We start from the raw sequence: 19,035 nt of genomic DNA on the forward strand, positions 1-19,035 counted from the left end.
TGAAGATGATCTCACTGCTATGTTTTTGTAAGGTCTCCCAGCAGCAAGACACAGAGGAGTTGTTATTTTAGGGTCTACACCAAGCAGATTCTGTTGTTCATTATTGGGTCTCCCCAGAGAAGGTCCAGGATGTTTTCATAGGGTCTCCCTGGAGTGGGTCCTGCTAGTTCGTTTTTGTAGGGTCTCTCCAAACAAAAGTTAAGATGTTTATTTCTCATAGAGTTTCCCCAGAGGAGGTCCAGCATGTTTGTTATTGTAGGGTCTTCACAGAGATCATCATGGTCCTTTGTTATGGTAGCGTCTCCCTGAAGTAGATTCTGATGTTTATTAATTGTAAGGTCTCCCTGGAGGGTCTGGCACATTTGTTATTGTAAGATCTTCCTGGAAATCATCACTGGGATTGTAGGATCTCCCCCAAGCTGATACCACTGCTCTGTTTTTGTAGGGTCTTCCCATAGTGCTCTTAGTATTTATTTATTGTAGGGTCTCCCCAAAACAGATCCTGGTGTTTATTTATTGTAGGGTTTCCCTGAAATAGGTCCCACATGCTTGGTTGCTCTGGGGTCCCAAACATATCCCAGTATTTATTTATTGTAGGGTCTTCTCAAGAGTTCATCCTGCTGGTTAATTATCATGGAATATCTTCAAATCAGATTCTGGAGTCTTAGCTATTGTAGAGTCATCCTAAAACAGATCCTGGTATTTATTTATTATAGGGTCTCCCTGAAGTTCATCCTCCTAGTCTGTGATTGTAGGGTCTCCCTAAAGAGCTCCTGGTGCTTATTGTAGTGTTACCTTTGAGTGGGTCTTGCTGGGTTTTTGTTGTAGGGTCTCTTCAAAGCAGATCTTGGAGTTTATTTATTGTAGAGTCTCCTTGAAGATCATCCCACTGATTCATTATTGTTGTTGTAGAGTCTCCCCAAACAAGTCCTGGTGTTTATTTATCATGGGGTCCCCTCAGGCATCCCCCCATTGCTCTGTCACGGAGTCCCTGCAGTTCGGGGGGGGTGCTTGGTCCCCCCCTGTGGGGTGGGGACAGTGCTGGCGACAGTCCCAGGGGATGACCATGCCAGGGCCAGCACCAGTGCCAGACCCAGGATAAAGAGCAGGAGGAGGAGGCTGAGGGCCACCAGGTGCCACTGCCGATGTCTTCTGCGCTGGCGCCACATCATTGTCTGTGTGATGCGGGTGAAGGCTTCACTCTGTGAGGACATGGAGGGGGATAGGGGACAGTACCCTCAAGGGCTACAAGAGGGGTTGGGGGGCATCTGTAGGAACCCCCCAACCCTTCTATGGCGCAGAGTCTTTCCTCCCCAGGCTATATGTCCTCACAGTATCCCCCAGCCCCTTTGTGTCCCCACAATGTCCCCCAGGACTATAGGTCATCCCAGGGCTCTATGTCCCAATAGTTTGTCCCTCCTGGGGCTATGTATATTACCCCCACAGGGCTCGATGTCCCTAGAGCAAGTCCAGCCCTGAGATTTATGTACCCAGAGCGTCCCCCCCAGGGCTCTGTATGGATCTGTAGGGTTACATATCCCTATGCTGTCCCCCCCAGGTTATATGTTCCTATAACAGGTCCTCCCTGGGGCTCTATGCCTCTACAGTGTCCCCAGATTTACATGGCCCTATAAAGCCCCACTCGCCCTCCTCCCGACCCATGTGTCCCTGCTGTCCCCCGCTTGTCGAAGGTACTGGCCAGCTCCAGGTGTCCCTATAGTGCCACACCCCACCCCTGAGCCATATGTGTCCCCAGGCTCTGGCCGGCTCTGCAGCTGCTCTAGGTGTCCCCTCTAGTGCCACTCCCCCACCGCCGTGTGTCCCGGCGCCTGTCCCCGCGCTCCCACCGCTTGTCGCAGGTCCTGGGCACGGCTCTGCAGCTGCTCCAGGTGCCCCTCCCTCTCCAGCGCCCGCGCGACGTTCTGTCGCATCAGCTCCACCACCTCCTCGGCCTCGCGCTGGCACCGCGCCAGCCCTGCCTGGGGACACGGAGGGACAGTGTGGGGACATGGGGGGATGCTGTGGGAACACCGGGGATATAGACGCTGTGGCGAAGGGAGACCATGGGGACACAAGGACCGTGGGGACAAAGGGACATGGGGATGCCACGAGGACAGGCAGGGACCCGAGGACATGGACATCATGAGGAAGGGGTACTGAGGGAACGTGGGGATACAAGAACCACGGGGATGGGCCATGTGGGGACCAGGGGACATGAGGATCATGGGGACTATGGAGACACAGGGAACCATGAGAAAACTCTTACCCTGGGGACAAAGCCCGACCACGGGGACAAGGACATCGCAGGGACATTAGCACTGCGAGGGGGGGCGCACAGGAACCATGGGGACAGGAAACCGATGGGACGTGGGTACAGAGCCACCCGAGGATGAGGACCGGGGGGGAAAGGAACATTGCGGGGTCAGAGCACACACGGGGACACCGGGACCACGGGGCACGGCGAGGGACACGCAGGACTCGCGGGACCGGAACACACAGGGACACGGAAAGTCCCGCGCGGGCCACCACCCCCAGAGGCCGCGTCCCTCCGGTCGGTAGGGAGAGCCCGGGGGCGTGGACTGGGACCGGCACTGGAGGATACCAAGCCCGGTGGGTCTCGTGCCTCCAATCCCGGTCCGCCCCCTCGGAAAGCGAAAGCAAAAGCAACGGCAGCGGCGGCCCGGGACTCACCATGGTCCCGGTACCACGAATCGGTGTCGGTGCCGCTACCGGTGCGCCCGTTCCTGTACCCGTCCAGCCTCGGGCCCCAGCGGCCGCCCCCGACGGGAGGGACTGGGACCGCCCCCCCTTCCACCCTCGAGTGTCCGCAGGTCCGGGACACTCCAGTCCGCACCCTCCGGGACGGGGCTCCCCGGGACCCCCCACTCAACCCTCCCCAGCTGCCGGGTCTCCCGGGCCTCCCATGTCCCCAGAGAGCCCCCTGTCCCTACAGTCCCCCAGGCCTTCTATGTCCCTAGGACAACCAAACGTGCATCTTGCAACTGCCCTGTCCCCAAGTCCTTGCAGATACGAGGCTACACCAGGACCACCATGTCCGGGTCTCTGGGGACCCCCCCCCCCCCCCCCCCATGTCCCTGTCCCCAGCCCTCCCCGTTCTCCCCCCACACCCGGCCTCCAAGGGTGACAGTGCCACCAGTGTCCTTTGTCCCTCAGTGCCTGGCACAACCCCCAGCACCCTGGCACGGCCCTCCCCTCCACTCATCCCCTCATGCCTGTGTCCCAACACGTGTCCCTCTTGTCACCCCACTTGAGTGTCCCCACACATATACCCGCATCCCTGGGGGCTGTCCATGTCCTCCCATGTCCTCATGAATATTCCTGTGTCCTTGTGCCTGTCCCCACGTCTGTGTCCTCCCCATGTCACCATGCCTGTCTCACCATGTCCATCTGTGTCCCCCATCATATCCCCATGTGTCCCACCACCACCCACACACACACAAGTCTCTCTGGTTCTTCCCCCCCATCTGTATTTGGGCCCTGGGGTGGCTGTGTCTCTGTGGGGACAGTGGCTCTAGGTGGGGATGGTGCCGGTGGCCAGGAGGATGATGAGGATGAGGACAATGATGCCCACGAGGCCGAGGATGATGAGCAGCTTCATGTTCTTCCACCAGTAGCGCTGGGCCATCTTCTGAGATGTTGTGCGGAAGTGCTCTGACTGCAGAGACAGGGCTCAGAGACATGGGGACATCCTTGCCACCCCAGGGACAGCCCTCACACCCTGGGGACTACTCACTACCACTCAGGACACAGCTGCCGCCCCAGAGACTACACTGCCAATCCAGGGTCACCCATGCCACCCTGGAGAACCCAAATCTCATGCAAGGGACAGCCATTACCCCCTGGGAACAACTCTGTCACCTGGGGACCCCAACTGCTACCACAGGGACATGGGCTGAGATCCTGAGGACAGCCCTGCCACCTTGGGGACCCCAACAGCTACGCTTCAGACTATCCTACCCCCACTGGGGACCCTCTGCTGCCACTCTGGAGACACCAACTGCAACCTGGGGACCCCCACAGACATCCTAGGGACACCCCCTGCCACCCAAGGGTCCCATATCATGCCACTGGGTACCCTGCAGTCCCTTTAGGGACCCTGTTTTCCCTTGGGGGTCTTGTGTTCCTTGACTTGTAGTTCCAGCCCCGACCCAGGGGACCCAGTGCCACCTCAGGAGCCCTGCACCACCTTGTGGGCTTTGGGACCACCTTGGAGATACTGTGCCACCTTAGGGACCTTAGGTCACCTTCAAGGAGCTTTGTGCCCACCCTTGCAACCCCATGCCCACCCTGGTGACCCCGTGCTCAATGTGGGTACCCTGTGCCCACCCTCACGCCCCTCATGCCCTTCTCACCGTGGCCTCCAGGTCCTGGCTCTTACTGTGCAGCTGCTCCAGGTTCTCACCCCGTGCCAGGATCCGCTCCAGGTTCTGTGTCATGATGGTGGTGACCCCCTGAACCTCGCGCTGAAGTGCCTGCACACGCCCGGCGCCCATTGTGGCATCTGTCGCGACATTCGCCGGGACCTCGTCTGGGACCCCTGCCTGCAGCACAGGGCAGAGGTCACGGGGGCACCTCCAGCACCCAACATGTATCCTGGACACTCCCACAACACCCCATAAACACTCAACAGCACCTTACAGACACCCCATGTGTGCTCTGTACAGCACCCTCAATGTACCCTGGGCACCCTACAAACACCCAGGCACCCCCAAGGAACCCGCCAAGCCTGCCATGGGCACCCCAGCATCCCATGGGCGCCCCATATACACCCCCTGAGCACTCCCCATACCCCCCCCCCCCACCCTACTGGAAGTGCCCCCACAGTACCCACAAGGCACCCCATGTCCACCCCAAGCACCCTATGTGCACCCTGGGCACCTCTCCAAGCACCCTCTAGGCACCGCCATGACATCCCATATGTATCTCAGACACCCCATATACACTCTGAAGTACCCCATAAGTGCCTTGAGTCCCCCACAGACACCCCATGGGCATCCTGGGCACTTCCTCGAGCCCCGACAGGCATCCCACACACCCCAACGCCTCCAGCACCCCCTAGGCACCCTCTGAGCACTCCATGTATCCCTCAGGCATGTATGTCCCCAGGCACCCTGCAGGCACAGTGTGGACCCCCCAAAGAGACCCCCTAAGCACCTTACAGGCACCCTCTGTGAACCCACCTGGCACCTTGTATGTACTCTGGGAACCCTATGTGAACCTCAAAGCACCCCACAGGCGCCCCATGTCCACCCCAACCACCCCACAGGCACTTCCCCAGGCACCCTGTGGGTCCCCCAGACACCCCTCCACATCCCATAGGCACGCCCTGGCACCCAGCCCCCCCCCCCCCCACCCCGGATACCCCAGAGGAAGGCCGTAAGCACCCTATGGGCAACCCATGGCACGCTGGGCACTTCCTCAAGCACTCTGTGGGCACCTCCGACCCCCACACGTGCACTGGAGCTCCCAAAGGGACCTCCTAAGCACCCCACGGGCACACCTCACCCCCTTTGGACACCTCCTTGGCACTCCACAGATACCCAGGAACACCGCGGCTGCTTCCCTACGGACACCCCCGGAGCCCATACACATCCCGGCGCCTCTCACAGGGACCCCTGAACCCCTCCCCGGTGTCCCCCGTACCACCCTCCGGTAACCCTCCCGTGCCCCTCGGTGCCCCGACCTCACCATGGTCCATCCGGCCCCTCTCGGCTCTGCTCCGGCAGCTGCTCCGGACCCGCCCCGACTGCCCGGGGCTTCCGGGAGCGGCGGCACCACCGGGAGGGGGACGGGCTGGGGGCGGGCCGGGGCCGCTGCGGGGTCAGGGAGGGGGGTGCCGGGGCTGGGGGCGGGCCGGGAACGCGGCGGGCCTGGGTCAGGGTGGGGTCGGGGGTCGTGGAGAGCGGGTGGTGCCGGTGGTAGGGGCTGGGGGGGGTTGGGGTCTGGGAGAGCCGGGGGGTCCTGGAAGGGGACGGGGGCCGCGGGCCGGGGGTCGCGGGGGCGGGGTCTGAGAGAAGGGGCGGGGTTTGACGGGGTGTGGTCCAATAGCCCCGCCCCATCACGGCTGATTGGCTGTCGCAGCCATCACGGGTGGCGGTGGCGGCGGGGCCGGGCTGGGCCGGGCCGGGTCGGGTCGGGCCGGGGAAATGGCGGCGGCGGCGGCGGGTACAGAGCGTTTCGGGCCGGGAGGCGCGGGACCCTCGGGGACCTCGGTGACCCCTGACCTGTGACCCTCGATAGGTCTGGCGCGGCGGAGGCGGCCGGAGCGGGGGGAGGCGGCGGGGTCTCCCTCGAACCCCTCCGGGTCCCCCAAGTCCTCCGGTGCCGGCCGGGGGCTGGCGCGGCGGCTGCTGGGGTTCGAGCTACGGGACCTGACGCGATGGCACCGCTTCGTCCGGCTGCTGCACCGGCCGCAGGACCCCGCTGCGCTCGGAGCTTTCCGCGCAGCCTTCGGTCAGCGGGGACGGGGCGCCGGGAGAGTTCCGGGGGGACCAGGAGAGCCGGAGGTCCTTCGAGGGGACAGGGATTCCGGCGGCTGGGGAACCAAGGGGCTCTGAGGGGCACGGGGACGACAGGGGTCGGGAGCACCCGGACAGGGAGACCAGGAACGGGGAGGCACCGGGGGAACAGAAGGAGCAGGGACTAGGGGAGAATGGAGAAGCGGGGGGGCTCTGAGGGAGCTCTCAGGGTACAGGGAACCCCCGGGCTGGGAGGATGCGGGAGGACTCCGAGGGGGAAAAGGAGATCGTGGGCTCAGGGGGGCCAGAGCAGCTTCAGGAGGGGAAATGGGGAAATAGGGGCAGTGGGGGCTGGGAGGCTAGAGTGGCTGAGGGGATCGGAGGGCTCTGGCGTGGCTGGAGGGGCTCTGGGAGGGATGAGGGAGCTTTGGGACAGCTCATTTGGGACTCTGGGGGGACAGGTAGGCTGGGCCTTTGTGGGCTCAGAGAATCCAGAGGTTCAGAGGGCACCGGGGCTTTGGGGAGAGGGTCTGAGATCCGAGGAATCTCTCAAATCCCAGGGGTGCTGGCAATGTCCATCTGTGACACGTCAGCACTGGAGTAAAGGTTGGGCAATAGCCTGGGTGTGTGTACGGGTTAGTGGCCGCCCGGACACCCAGGGCTCCCTGAGGTCAGATGAGGGGAACACTGTGGATGGCCACTGATGCCTGGGTCCCCTCTGGCCTGCTGGGTTCACTGACCCCCCTTCATGCCCTGTAGGACTGCTAATGGCCCTGGATGTGCCACAGGAGCGGGGCCTGGGGCACCTGGACCAGCGGTACCTGGATGGGCTGGAAGTGTGTCGCTTCCCACTGCTGCCCTTCCTGCAGCCCCTGCCCCTGGACTGGATGTATCTGCTCTACGCCATCATGTTCCTGGGTATGGACAGGGATGGAGCCAGGGAGGAATGGGACAGGCAGTGGATGGCACTGGGGCAGGAACGGGGGTGGGATGTGGACAGGAATCACAGTGGGCACTGGCATGGACACTGGGACTTGAAGGGGAAATGAAGGGAGGCTGGGGACAGGCACCAGGAGGGGACAGGGGATACACCAGAGGTCCTGTGCCCACAGGAGCGTTGGGTATCATGCTGGGGTGCTGCTACCGGCTGAGCTGCATCGCATTCCTGTGCCCATACTGGTATCTGCTGCTGTTGGACAAAACTTCCTGGAACAACCACTCCTACCTCTACGGACTGCTGGGCTTCCAGCTGGCACTGCTGGGTGCCGACCGCTATGGGTGGGCACCTGGGAGGCTGCAGGGACCCCTGAAGCACAGGGAGCCTGTGGGGATACAAGGAGACATGGGTGACTCTGGGGATCCCAGGCTCTGGAGCTCTGCAAGGCAGCAGGGTGGTGACATGGAGCTGGGGTTCCTATGATGTGGCAGAGGTTTTGGGGTCCATTGTGGCACCAGGGTCCCAGTGGGGTGGCCCAGACCCCCAGGTTCCCATGGCATTGGGCCTCAGGGGGTGGTACAGATCCTCAAGACCCCCATGACATTGGGTCCCTGTGGAATGGCACAAATCCTGGCATCCCCTGTGGCTCTGGTATCTCTAGGGGGTGGTACAGGTGTTGGGGACTCTTGTGGCACTGGGTCATCTGTGGGTAGCACAGATTTTGGGGTCCCTTGTGGCATGGGGGCCCCCTGGGGTGGCATAGGCCATAGTGTCCCTAGCAGGCAGCACAGGTGCTGGAGGACCCATTGGTGCTCTGTCCCCAGGAGACATCCCTGTGGCACTGTGTACCCAGCTGGTGTCACCCCTGGCACTTTGTTCCCCATTGTGTCCCCATCAGACAGCTGGCAATGGGGTGACAGTGGCCTCGTCCCCACCCTGTCCTTGCAGGTCCGTGGATGGGCTCTTTCGTCCTCAGAAGCGGAATGCCCATGTCCCGCTGTGGAACTATGCCCTGCTGCGTGCCCAGGTGGGTGTCTCTGCCCCAGGACCCCGAGGCCCCCCTGGACTCTCTGACCCTGTCCCTCCCAGGTGTTCATCGTGTACTTCATTGCGGGGCTGAAGAAGCTGGACGCTGACTGGGTCGGGGGCTTCTCCATGGGGACCCTTGCCCGGCACTGGCTCTTTGCACCTTTCAGGTCAGGGAGGGGAAGGGGCAAGGAGTTGGATGAGGCTGAGGAGGGGGACAGTGGAGTGGTGGGGATGGGATGAGGGTGGTAAGGGGTGGTTTGGGTGAAGATGAGGAGGGGTGAAGGGGGGTGATGAGGGTGCAGTGGAATTGAGGGGTCCAAGGTGAGGATGAGGAGGGGGTGGTGGGGATGAGGTGACAGGAATGGGGCACAGTGAGGAGGGTGAGGGGGATGATAGAGGAGGGGATGAGGATGAATGTGGGGATGGGATTGTGATGGGATGAGGAAGGTAATGGGGTTGGAGGATAAGGTTAAGGAGGATTGATGGGGATGGGGGATAATGGGAAAGTGATGGGGATGATGGGCTGGGGTTAAAATGGGGATGGGATGAGGAAGGGTACAGAGGGGTTGGGTTTGGGTTGAGGATGAGGAATGTGACAGACAGGAGGAGGAAGGTGAGGGAGATAAAGGGATGAGGCTGAGGAATGTGACAGACAGGAGGAGGAAGGTGAGGGAGATAAAGGGATGAGGTTGAGCACAGTGCTGGGATGAGGCTGATGCTGAGGAAAGCTCCATGTCCAGGCTGGTGCTGTCTGAGGAGCTGACCAGCCGGCTGGTGGTGCATGGCGGGGGGCTGATGCTCGACCTCTCTGCTGGCTTCTTGCTCTTCTTCGACGCCACACGGACCCTTGGCCTTGTCTTTGTCACCTACTTCCACTGCATGAACTCCCAGCTCTTCAGCATTGGTGAGGGGGAACATGCCACCCCAGTATGCCCAGGGCATCCCCAGAGCATCTCCATGGGACCCCTGGATACCTCCAAGCACCTCCAACCAGGACAAGCTCCCCTCTCCATGGCCCCCAAAACCCCTCACCCAATCCTGAACAGGGGTGCCCAGACACCCTAAAACATCCTGGCCCTGTACAGGGACACTCTCCCCCCACCCCCAGTCCCAGACCAGGGCACCCCTCCACCCCTGGGTGCAGTGGGGATCCCTAAGTGTCTTCATCTCAGGCATGTTCTCCTACACCATGCTGGCCACCAATGGGCTCTTCTGCCGCCCCGACTGGCCACGTGGGCTTCTGGCTCGCTGCCCCCTCTGGCTGCAGGACTGGCTCCCCAGCACAGAGGCCCCCCAGCCCAGCCCTGACTGCCACTACGGGGGCCAGGGGGGCATTCGGCCTCGCCAGCACTTGGCTGCAGCCTTCACCATCCTCTATGTGCTGGAGCAGCTCTTCCTGCCCTACTCCCACTTCATCACCCAGGTGGGCATAAGGGGGAAGTAGATGGTCTGGGGACAAGGGGGTGGTCTAAGAGTAAGAAGGCGTTTGGGAGACACAGGGAGGGGATTGGGGGATGTGGAGGGCATTTGAGGGCACGTTGGGGGCAATTAAGGGGGTGGGGGAGCATTTCTAGTGGAAAAAAGGGCCTGGTGGTAGGTATGGGGGTCCCTGTCCCCTCCTTGTCCCCTGGGGTGGGAACACCCCTGTGGTCTGTGACCTTCCCATGTCTCTCCAGGGCTACAATAACTGGACCAACGGGCTTTACGGCTACTCCTGGGACATGATGGTCCACTCCCGCTTCCACCAGCATGTCAAAATCACCTACAGGGATGGGCTCACTGGGGAGGTGGGGTACCTGAAGCCAGGGGTGAGTGAGCCCTGGGGGCACCTGAGACTGGGGTGAGCCGGGCCCAGGGATGCAGAAGGATGGGGGGGACTCTGACCAGTTTAGATAAACACAGTGTTTTGAGCCAACACCCCCCTGGGCCTCAGTTTCCCCAATCTCTCATTTTCTCACCATGCCTCAGTTTCCCCTGCTGACTCTCCCCACCCCCCATCACTCCCAAATACAAGGGCTTCCCCCACGGGTCTCAGTTTCCTTTATTCCTCATTTTTCCCCGTGCCTTCATTTCTCCCCACGTTTCCCCATCACCTCCCACTCATGAAGCAAGCCCTGTGCATAGTTTTTCCCTATTCCTCATTTCCCCTATATCTCTCATTCCTCCATGCCTCAGTTTCCCCACCCCTCCTTCCCCCACGCCCATTTCCATGCCTCACCCTGGCTCCCCACAGGCATTCACACAGAGCCGGCGCTGGCGGGACCACGCAGACATGCTCAAGCAGTACTCGGCCTGCCTGAGCCAGCTCCTGCCACGCTACAACATCACCCAGCCCCAGATCTACTTTGATGTCTGGGTGTCGATCAATGAGCGCTTCCAGCAGAGGTGGGACAGAAGGACAGGGACCACGGGGGGCAAGGGGCTTTGGGGAGTCTGGGGGTGGGTCTGGGGGGAGCTGTAGGCCCGCAACTGTGTGCTGCAGCTGCTGGAGCTGGTGCTTTCAGCTGAGGTTAGGGAGGACAGTTTGGGGAAACACAGGGACATGTGGAGGTGGCTGTTGGACGCACAAGTGAACCTGTTGTGGTCCCCGTGGTCCCCATCTTATGGTTCCCCATGCTATGGGCACCATCACTTCCAGCACTAGTTTGGGGGCACACACAGGATTTGAGAGTGCTGTGGGGTCTTGACACCTTGTCCCCTCAGACTTGTGGACCCCCGGGTGGACCTGGTCCGTGCCCCATGGTCCCCATGGACCCCCACGCCATGGCTGCTCCCACTGCTTGTGGATCTCTCTCCGTGGCGCCAGCGGCTGCAGGAGTTAGAGGCACAGCTGGATGGACACACAGACGCCGTGTTCATCGCAGACTTCCCCGGTGTGGCCCAGGGGGGTCCTGGGGTTTTGGGGGTAGGGTACAGGGGTTACAGGGCCTGGAGAGGGGTCAGTAGTAGGTACAGGGAACAAAGGGTCCCAGGGGTTCAGGGACTGCGTATAGGGCATGGGGAAATCCTGAAGTTGAGGGGACATTTTTGGGGTACAGGGCTGTCTCTGCAGTCAGTGGGAGGGGTGGAATAGAGGACATGGGGGGTACCTGAGGGCTTGGAGGGATGTGGTACAGGATCCCAGGGGTTCAGGTACAGTCAGCTGTGTTCCAGGCCTGCACCTGGAGAACTTTGTGAGCGAAGACCTGGGGAACACAAGCCTGCGGGTGCTGCGGGGAAAGGTGGTGGTGGAGCTGGTAGAACAACAGCAGAACCACTCACTGCAGGTGGATGAGGGGATGCAGGTGAGGTTTGGAGGGACTCGGGGGGCTTGGGGGTACCTGGGGGTGCTGACACTCCTGTTCCCCTAGCTGCCAGCGGGGCAGTACCACAAGGTGCACACGGTGTCCCCGGAGCCCTCATGCTACATGTACCTGTACGTGAACACCACGGCGCTGGAGCTGGAGCGGAACCTCACACGGCTGCAGGAGCTGCAGGAGCGCGTGCGCAACGGCACTGGTGAGGGTGGGGGGACCCCCAAATGCCGACCACCTCATCGCTAGAGACCCCAGAACCCCTGACACCTCACACCTGGGAATCTCAAAATCCTTGACACCCTGCTTCCTGGGACCACAAAATCCCCATCACCTCACCCCTCTGGGTAGCATGAGGGAACCCCAAAAGCTCAATCACTTCAGCCCCTGGTGAGCTGAGGTGATCATGGAATACCCCAGTTACTGTCACTGAGTGGGGAGACAGCAGGGGACCCAAATTCCATTCCCTTCATTCTCTGATGAGCAATAGGATGGGAGGATGATCACGGGGACCCCAAAATCCTCATCACCTTCACCCTACCAGAACAGTCCCCGCTGCCCCCCGAGCTGCGTCCCATCCTGGGGGAGCCCCCACCCGCAGGGATCCCACTGGATCCAGTGGTGTCGCTGTTCCTTCGGCGGGAGCAGCGGGAGCAGCGGCGTGAGCGGGAATCCAGCCTGGCCCAGCGCCTCCGGCGCTTCCTCCACAGGAAGTTCTTCCTCTTCCGCCGCAGGTCAGTCCCAAAGCCCCTTTGTCCCATCATTCCCTGCTGCCCCCTGTGCCCCTGTTGCCCACCGTTGTCCCCGCAGTGCCCTGATGACGCTAATTGCACTGCGGAACCTGGCGCTGGGCCGCCCGTCCCCAGAACGGCTGGCACAGGAGGTGACTTTCGCCAACTGGCGCGGGGAGGAGGAGGCTTGGCCCAAGACCAGTGGGGGGGACAAGAGAGGCCCTGAGCTTTGAATACCCCAAATAAATGCCGTTTTTAAGCCAGAAATCCTCCCGTGCTTCAGTTTCCCCCTGTGCCCCAGATTCTCCCAGTAAACGGCCCCCTCCACCTTGTGCGTTCCACACCCACTGTATTCATTTCCCTCCATCCCATTTTCCCTCCAATCCCTCAGCTCCCCCTGTGCCCCAGCTCCTCAGCCACATTTCCTTCCTGGTTCATCCATTCCGGTCTCCCCTGTACATGTTTCCCCTCACATCCACCTTCCCTCATAGCCCAATTTCCCATATCTGTTTCCCCATTCCTCAGTACTTCCCCAAACCCCAACCTCCCCCATACCTGTTGCCCCAATACACATTCCTGCCTTGTACTCCAGTTCCCCCAGCCCTATTTTCCCCATCCCAGGACCCTGTGCCTTACTTTCCTCAGTACCTGTTCCCCCACACACACTTTCTTCCCTATCTCCTTCCCCATATCCCACTTTCCCTTGTAACCCAATTTCTCCATCTCCCAGTGCCTCAGTTTCCAAAATGCTTCAGCTGCCCCCTGCACCCATTTCCTCCACACACTTGAGGTGGCTCCATCTAACCCATCACTTTTATTGAGATTCTTTTCTTTTTGAACTCATTTTTGGATTCAGTGGATCAAAACATTTGGATGAAACCTCCCGAAAATAGTAAAACCAAGAAAAAAAAGAGCCCAAAGGGCAGGAGAAAGCCCCGCCTGCCCCTCCCCAAGGCACTCTGGGGGCCGGAGCCTGGGTGGGCAGTAAACAAGCCGGCTTCTCTGTACCACACCGGCCACCAGCGCCACGCCCAGGGCACCCCCGGCGCTCCAACAAACCCAATCCCCCCGTGTTTCACCCCACGGGTGGGGGATGGGGAGAGGGCAGGGAGAGAGGAAGGGGGGGCTTTCAGGGATCAGGAGCTGCCGGCTGAGTGCGGGGACTTCTCTGTACTCACGCCCCCGCCTCGGCGCACAATAAATACACCAAACCTTCAAGTATCAAGCGCCAAATGCCCCCCCTTTCCCCCCAAAATCTGGACAAAGTTGGGGGGGTGGAGGGGTTGTGCAGTTGGGGAGTCACTTCAGCTTTTGGATTAAAACCAAAAAAAAAAAAAAAAAAAGAATGTAAAATGTTTTCCTCTGGTACCGAACCCTCGTTGGGGGGCGTTGGGGGTTGGTTTTAGCATGTCCCCTCCAAAATGTGCATTTTTGGAAAAAGAAGAGGTTAAAAATGAGGGTTAAGAACCAAACCCAGCACCAGCAAGGTCCCAAGGGTGTGGGGAGGTGGAATGGGAAGTGTCTTACCCACCAGTGGGACTAGGGGAGCCAAAATGAGTATCCTCCTTGTGGAATGGGGACTGTGGGCAGGACACACAGGGAGCCAGAATGAGGGGTTTGTGTCCCCTTCCTCTGGAGCAGAATGGTGGGGACAACAGGAGCCAAAATGGGGGGTCCCCTTGATGAAGTGGAATTTGGGGTCAAGGAGCATGGGGAGTGATAAAATGGAGTATCTCCCCACAGAGCAGGACTGCTGGGACCCAAAACGGGGTGGCCCTTGCCACAGTGGGACTGTGGAGGCATGGAGGAGGGTGAGAGAGGGCACTTGGGCCTTTTTCTCCATTTCATAGCTTGGAGTAAAGATAGATTTGTTAATAACCATCCAGAGGGTTTTGGAGGGGACAAGGGCGGAGGGGGGCTCCAGGAGAGGCACGTGGTCCCCACACAACCAAAACGATGGTGAGAGACAATGGCGCAGCCAGGGAGCCTGGGGGCGGGGGGTGGGGAGCTCTTTCCCCCAGAGCCCACGGGCTTCTCTGTAATCTACGCCCGCAGGAATGGGGGGAAAAGCCCTAACAATGCTCTTTTTTCCTCAGTATTTTAGTTTTTTAGGCACTTCCCAAGGGAAACTGTCCCTACCAAAGTGGCCATAGGCTGCAGTCCTCTGATAGAGGGGCTTCTTCAGATCCAGATCCCTGGAATACATAATTCCTGACTCAGTGAGGTGGTCCCAGGGTCCTGCCTTCGCCCCTTCCCTGCCTGGCTGGGGGTTCCGCAGTGGCGCCTCTGCCTCCTCCCCACCCCGCGGGGCAGTTGGAGCTTCCTCGGCTGCTCCCCCAAAACTCCCAGCGCCGGGGAAGCTCCAAGCGCTCGGCTCCAGCCGATACTTACCCCATCCGCACCCTGAGTGTGCCTTCTCCTTTCGGCCGAGCGGCTCCACGCCGGGTCCAGGCACCAGGCGGTCCCCAGGCTGCACTGGGAGGGACCCCCACCCACCACCACCCTCCGGCACAGACCCCCACATCCATTACCTGACGATGACCCCGGGCCGCAGGTCAAAGTTCTTCTTGACGATCTCCAACAGCTCCCGTTCACTCTTCTGGGAGGTGCCATAGTGGAAGATGGAGATGGACAAGGGATGCGAGACCCCAATGGCGTATGAGACCTGCAGGGGGGAGGCGGGGCTGTGGGTGAGACTGCACCCCCAAGAGCCTGGGGAGAGGGGCCCCAGCACCCACCTGGACCAGCCTTGACCCAGAGCAGCACCCACCTGGACTAGCACTCTGCGGCACAGCCCAGCCTTCACCAGGGACTTGGCTACCCAGCGCGCAGCGTAGGCAGCTGAGCGATCCACCTTGGTGTAGTCCTTGCCCGAGAAGGCGCCGCCGCCATGCGCACCCCAGCCCCCGTACGTGTCCACAATGATCTTGCGGCCTGTCAGCCCTGCATCGCCCTGTTGGGGACAGCAGCATCACAACCCTGTCCACACTGTCACCAGTGTCATCGTCACCAAGCCATCACCATGCTCTCACCACTACCGCACCATGCTGTGACCACTTTCATGTTATCACTGCCACCATTACTACACTCTCTGCCACCTCTGTACCATTCTCGCCACCATGCTGCCACCACGAACCATTATAACTGTTACCACTGTGCCACTGTCAACTGATGAGGTCCTGACACCTGATGTGACTCTGGGTCCTTGATCAACACAGGCGGCTTCTCATCAAGCTTAGCTCGGACTGAATTCAAAAAGTGCCTGATGACGAGGGGGTTAGGCTCTGAGCTAGAGCAATTCAGGAAGTTAATCACATAAAGCGCCTTACAGAGCCTCTCAACGGGAGGTAATGTCTCTGTTCCTCTCTGCTGTTGATGAAGGACTCTTTTAATAGTCTGGTGTGTTCCTTCAACAATCACCATCATCATGTCAGCATTGTCACCACATTGTCACCAGCCCTCAGCACTGCTGCCATCAGCGTGACATCATTGCCACCATCATGGTGTTGCTGCTACCACCACCACCACGCCATCACAACTATCACCACCACCAACGAACCACCACCAGTGTCACTGCTGCCACCACCATGTTGCTCCCACAGTGCCCCTCCACTGCACCTGGGGCCCGCCGATGACAAAGCGGCCACTGGGCTGCAGGTGGTAGATGGTGTCATCGTCCAAGTACTTGGGAGGCACCACGGCCTTGATGACCTTCTCCTTGAGTGCATCACGCATCTCATCCAGACACACGTCCTCATCATGCTGCACTGAGATCACGATGGTGTGCACCCGGATTGGGATCACCGCCCCTCGGTCCTGCATGTACTGCACTGTCACCTGCCAGGGGACACCAGTCAGAGGCCAGGTGGGGGAACAAGGGGCTCCCAAGGGCTTTGTGGACACACACCGGTACCTCACCTGGGTCTTGGAGTCAGGGCGCAGCCAGGGCAGGGCTCCGCTGCGGCGCAGCTCGGCCAGCTTGGCATTGAGCTTGTGAGCCAGGACGATAGTGAGGGGCATGCACTCCTCCGTCTCATCTGTGGCGTAGCCAAACATCAGCCCCTGTGGCACAGAGACAAGGGGGTCATGCCCAACCCCTGGTCACACCACAGGGACCCTACGGCCCCGGGACTCACCTGGTCACCAGCACCAATGTCCTCCTCGCTGCGGTCCAGGTGCACACCCTGGGCAATGTCGGGGGACTGCTGCTCCAAGGCCACCAGCACATTGCATGTCTTGTAGTCAAAACCTGGGGAGACAAAGAGGGCTCTAGTGAGCCCAGTGCCACCCTTGTGCTGTCACTGAGGCAGTGGCAGCCCGGGACACACCTTTGGAAGAGTCGTCGTAGCCAATGTGCCGGATGGTGTCCCGGACCACCCTCTGGTAGTCCACGTTGGCCCGGGAGGTGATCTCCCCCGCCAGCAGGATCATCCCAGTTTTGGCGACGGTCTCTGCAGACAAGGGTGACGTCAGCATGGTGTCACCTCCACCTCACCCACCTGCTGCCCCCTGGTGCCCTTACTCACCACATGCCACCTTGGCATCGGGGTCCTGCTTGAGGTGGGCATCCAGGACAGCATCACTGATCTGGTCACAGATTTTATCTGGGGACATGGAGAGCAGAAGGCATCATGGTGGCGTGGGACAGCCCAACACAGCCCACCCCTTCCTTCCGGAGCCTCCAGCACAGGGATTGGAGCCCCATAATCCAGGAGCCCCCTAGGGTGCACACAGCCCTTGTCTTATTCCAAGTCAGGAATTCCAGGCATGTCCCGGTTAAGCTCCAGCTCCAACTAAGGCTGAGCCTTGTGGCACCACTAAGGGGATCAGACCCATATCCCAGCTTCCCAAATTCACAGCCAGCTTCCAGCAGCTCTGCCTCGAGCTAAAGCTGCTCCAGCCATACCTGACCAAACACTCAGCTCCCTCCTACTCCCAGGGTGTTTTGTGGGGGTGAGGGGTGTCTGGGGCATCCCAAGGGCCATCCATGTTCCTAGGACTGCGGGTGTCCTTGGCAGCGACCTTCTATGCAGGATCTGGGCAAGGACAAGGCAGAGCCCAGCGGGGGTGAAGGGAGGAGGATTCCCCGGATGCTTTTTGGTGGGAAAGAGTGAGGAAATAGACTTCATAGCCTCTGCCCTCAGGCAGAGTCAGAGGAACCCCAGAGCAGCCGCAGGTTGTGCCACTGGGATGTGGGTGCTTGAGCCAGAAGGAGCAGAGCTGTGGGGTACTGTGGGACCCAAGGGGGATCCAGAGCTGATGGGAACTCGGGAGGTGCTGCGTGTGCCCTGAGACTGGATGCTGGAGTGGCCAGAGCAGAGAGGGTTAGGGGTACTGAGTGTGCCCAGGCAGCGGGCACTGGGCGTTGGCAGCTGCCTCCGCAAATTAACGGTCATGGGCTCCAAACCGCCGAGGACAAAGACCAGGAAAGACCGGCACCGGCAGGTATCGAGCTGGGGGACTCCAACCACTGCCCGGGAGAAGTGTAACCCCCCATCTGCGGCGGGAGGGCACATCTGGGGAGACCCACGAGACTTCATCACCGGCCTGGCGACATCTACGGCACCGTCGCGAGGGGCGTGGGGTAGGCTGAGGGAGACACTCCCGGGGCGGGGGTGTGTGTGTGTGGGGGTCGCCAGACCTGTCTTACTCCCGACATCCACTCGGGAAGGGAGCCCACGGCGGGGGTCCCGTGGGGTGCGAGGGCAGCGGGAGGTGCTTAGTCACAGCTGAGTCACAGCGGCACTGGCCCCCCCGCCCGCCCCATCGTCACCCCCGTGTCCCGCCCCACGCGGGCAGCACGTGCGCGACGGGCCCGCAATGCGGCGAGCGCGCGCCCCCCTCATACTGCGCGCGCGCCCGACCGCGTCACCGTCCCCCCCCCCCCCCACGCCCCCGGCCCATCTTCATTGACTCCATCCTCATCCTCACTTCCTTCATCTTCATCCTCACCATCCTCCTCCTCCGCCCCGGCCCGGCCGCGCCTGCGCGATAGCCGCCCCGCCCAGCCCCGCTCGGCCCGCACCTGGGTGCCCCTCGCCAACAGATTCGGAGGTGAAGAGGAAGGTGCCCTCCTCGATGAACACCTCGTGGAAACCGTTCAGTTGCCCGTTCATGGCGGCGCGATGGGCGGCGACAGACGGAAGGGAAAAGCACAAGACCAACAAAACCCGAGCACTGCAACGATGGACTAAACGCGGCCCCTACTTCACCGCCTCTAGTTATAGCCTTCTCGCCCCGCCCCGCTGCTGCGTCCAACCAATGGCGAGCGCAATACGCGCCACGGGGGCGGAGGACGAGAACCACTGCAGTCGGGCAGGGGGAGCACGTTACGTAACGCGGAGCTTGGGCTCAACCTCCGGAACAGCCCGTAGCACCCCGCTGCCTGCCGAGCACTCACCTGAGTTAAGCAGCCGGTCAGGCCGTTTTCTCTGCCCCACACGGCGCAATGTTGCGGGCGGGCACTGATGCCCACGCCGTACTCCCCCGTGGTGGCCGCATGGTGCCTCCCGCGCGGCCCGGCAGCTCGAGGCGCGCGGCGCCGCGCGCATGCGCCTGGCGACGCC

General features: G+C 60.9%; 4 protein-coding genes across 6 annotated transcripts; 1 reads left to right on the forward strand and 3 right to left on the reverse strand.

Annotated features, from left to right (window-relative positions):
* Positions 1-193: 193 nt before the first annotated feature.
* Positions 194-3,075, reverse strand: LOC310920511 (vesicle-associated membrane protein 5-like). The gene is made up of 3 exons (XM_083880540.1): positions 2,692-3,075; positions 1,848-1,979; positions 194-1,202 (listed from the first exon to the last, which is right to left on the reverse strand). Exons 1-3 carry the CDS (start codon positions 2,692-2,694, stop codon positions 981-983), a joined length of 357 nt encoding a protein of 118 aa, XP_083736666.1. The 5' UTR covers positions 2,695-3,075; the 3' UTR covers positions 194-980.
* A 396-nt stretch (positions 3,076-3,471) lies between these two features.
* On the reverse strand, positions 3,472-5,904 carry VAMP8 (vesicle associated membrane protein 8). The gene is made up of 3 exons (XM_083880541.1): positions 5,710-5,904; positions 4,374-4,562; positions 3,472-3,676 (listed from the first exon to the last, which is right to left on the reverse strand). Exons 1-3 carry the CDS (start codon positions 5,710-5,712, stop codon positions 3,533-3,535), a joined length of 336 nt encoding a protein of 111 aa, XP_083736667.1. The 5' UTR covers positions 5,713-5,904; the 3' UTR covers positions 3,472-3,532.
* Positions 5,905-6,326: 422 nt separating this feature from the next.
* GGCX (gamma-glutamyl carboxylase) lies at positions 6,327-13,830 on the forward strand. 3 transcript variants are annotated; one of them, XM_083880491.1, is made up of 14 exons: positions 6,327-6,474; positions 7,239-7,397; positions 7,592-7,757; positions 8,365-8,443; positions 8,506-8,612; positions 9,186-9,349; positions 9,618-9,868; positions 10,122-10,232; positions 10,679-10,830; positions 11,149-11,318; positions 11,599-11,729; positions 11,796-11,943; positions 12,229-12,472; positions 12,549-13,830. In XM_083880491.1, the coding sequence occupies exons 2-14, from the start codon at positions 7,247-7,249 to the stop codon at positions 12,700-12,702; spliced, it is 2,028 nt and encodes a 675-aa protein (XP_083736617.1). In that variant the 5' UTR covers positions 6,327-6,474; positions 7,239-7,246; the 3' UTR covers positions 12,703-13,830. The 3 variants fall into 3 exon arrangements, with proteins under 3 accessions (XP_083736617.1, XP_083736616.1, XP_083736618.1); XM_083880490.1 differs by having other exon boundaries at positions 6,328-6,474; positions 10,122-10,253; XM_083880492.1 differs by having other exon boundaries at positions 6,329-6,474; positions 10,122-10,253; positions 12,283-12,472.
* Positions 13,265-18,675, reverse strand: MAT2A (methionine adenosyltransferase 2A). The gene is made up of 9 exons (XM_083880521.1): positions 18,495-18,675; positions 16,996-17,073; positions 16,798-16,920; positions 16,606-16,718; positions 16,388-16,531; positions 16,088-16,306; positions 15,240-15,422; positions 15,001-15,134; positions 13,265-14,664 (listed from the first exon to the last, which is right to left on the reverse strand). Exons 1-9 carry the CDS (start codon positions 18,583-18,585, stop codon positions 14,562-14,564), a joined length of 1,188 nt encoding a protein of 395 aa, XP_083736647.1. The 5' UTR covers positions 18,586-18,675; the 3' UTR covers positions 13,265-14,561.
* Positions 18,676-19,035: the final 360 nt, after the last annotated feature.

Source organism: Zosterops lateralis (genome assembly GCF_965231275.1).
Source record: "Zosterops lateralis genome assembly, chromosome: 30".
NCBI classification, from domain to species: Eukaryota; Metazoa; Chordata; class Aves; order Passeriformes; family Zosteropidae; genus Zosterops; species Zosterops lateralis.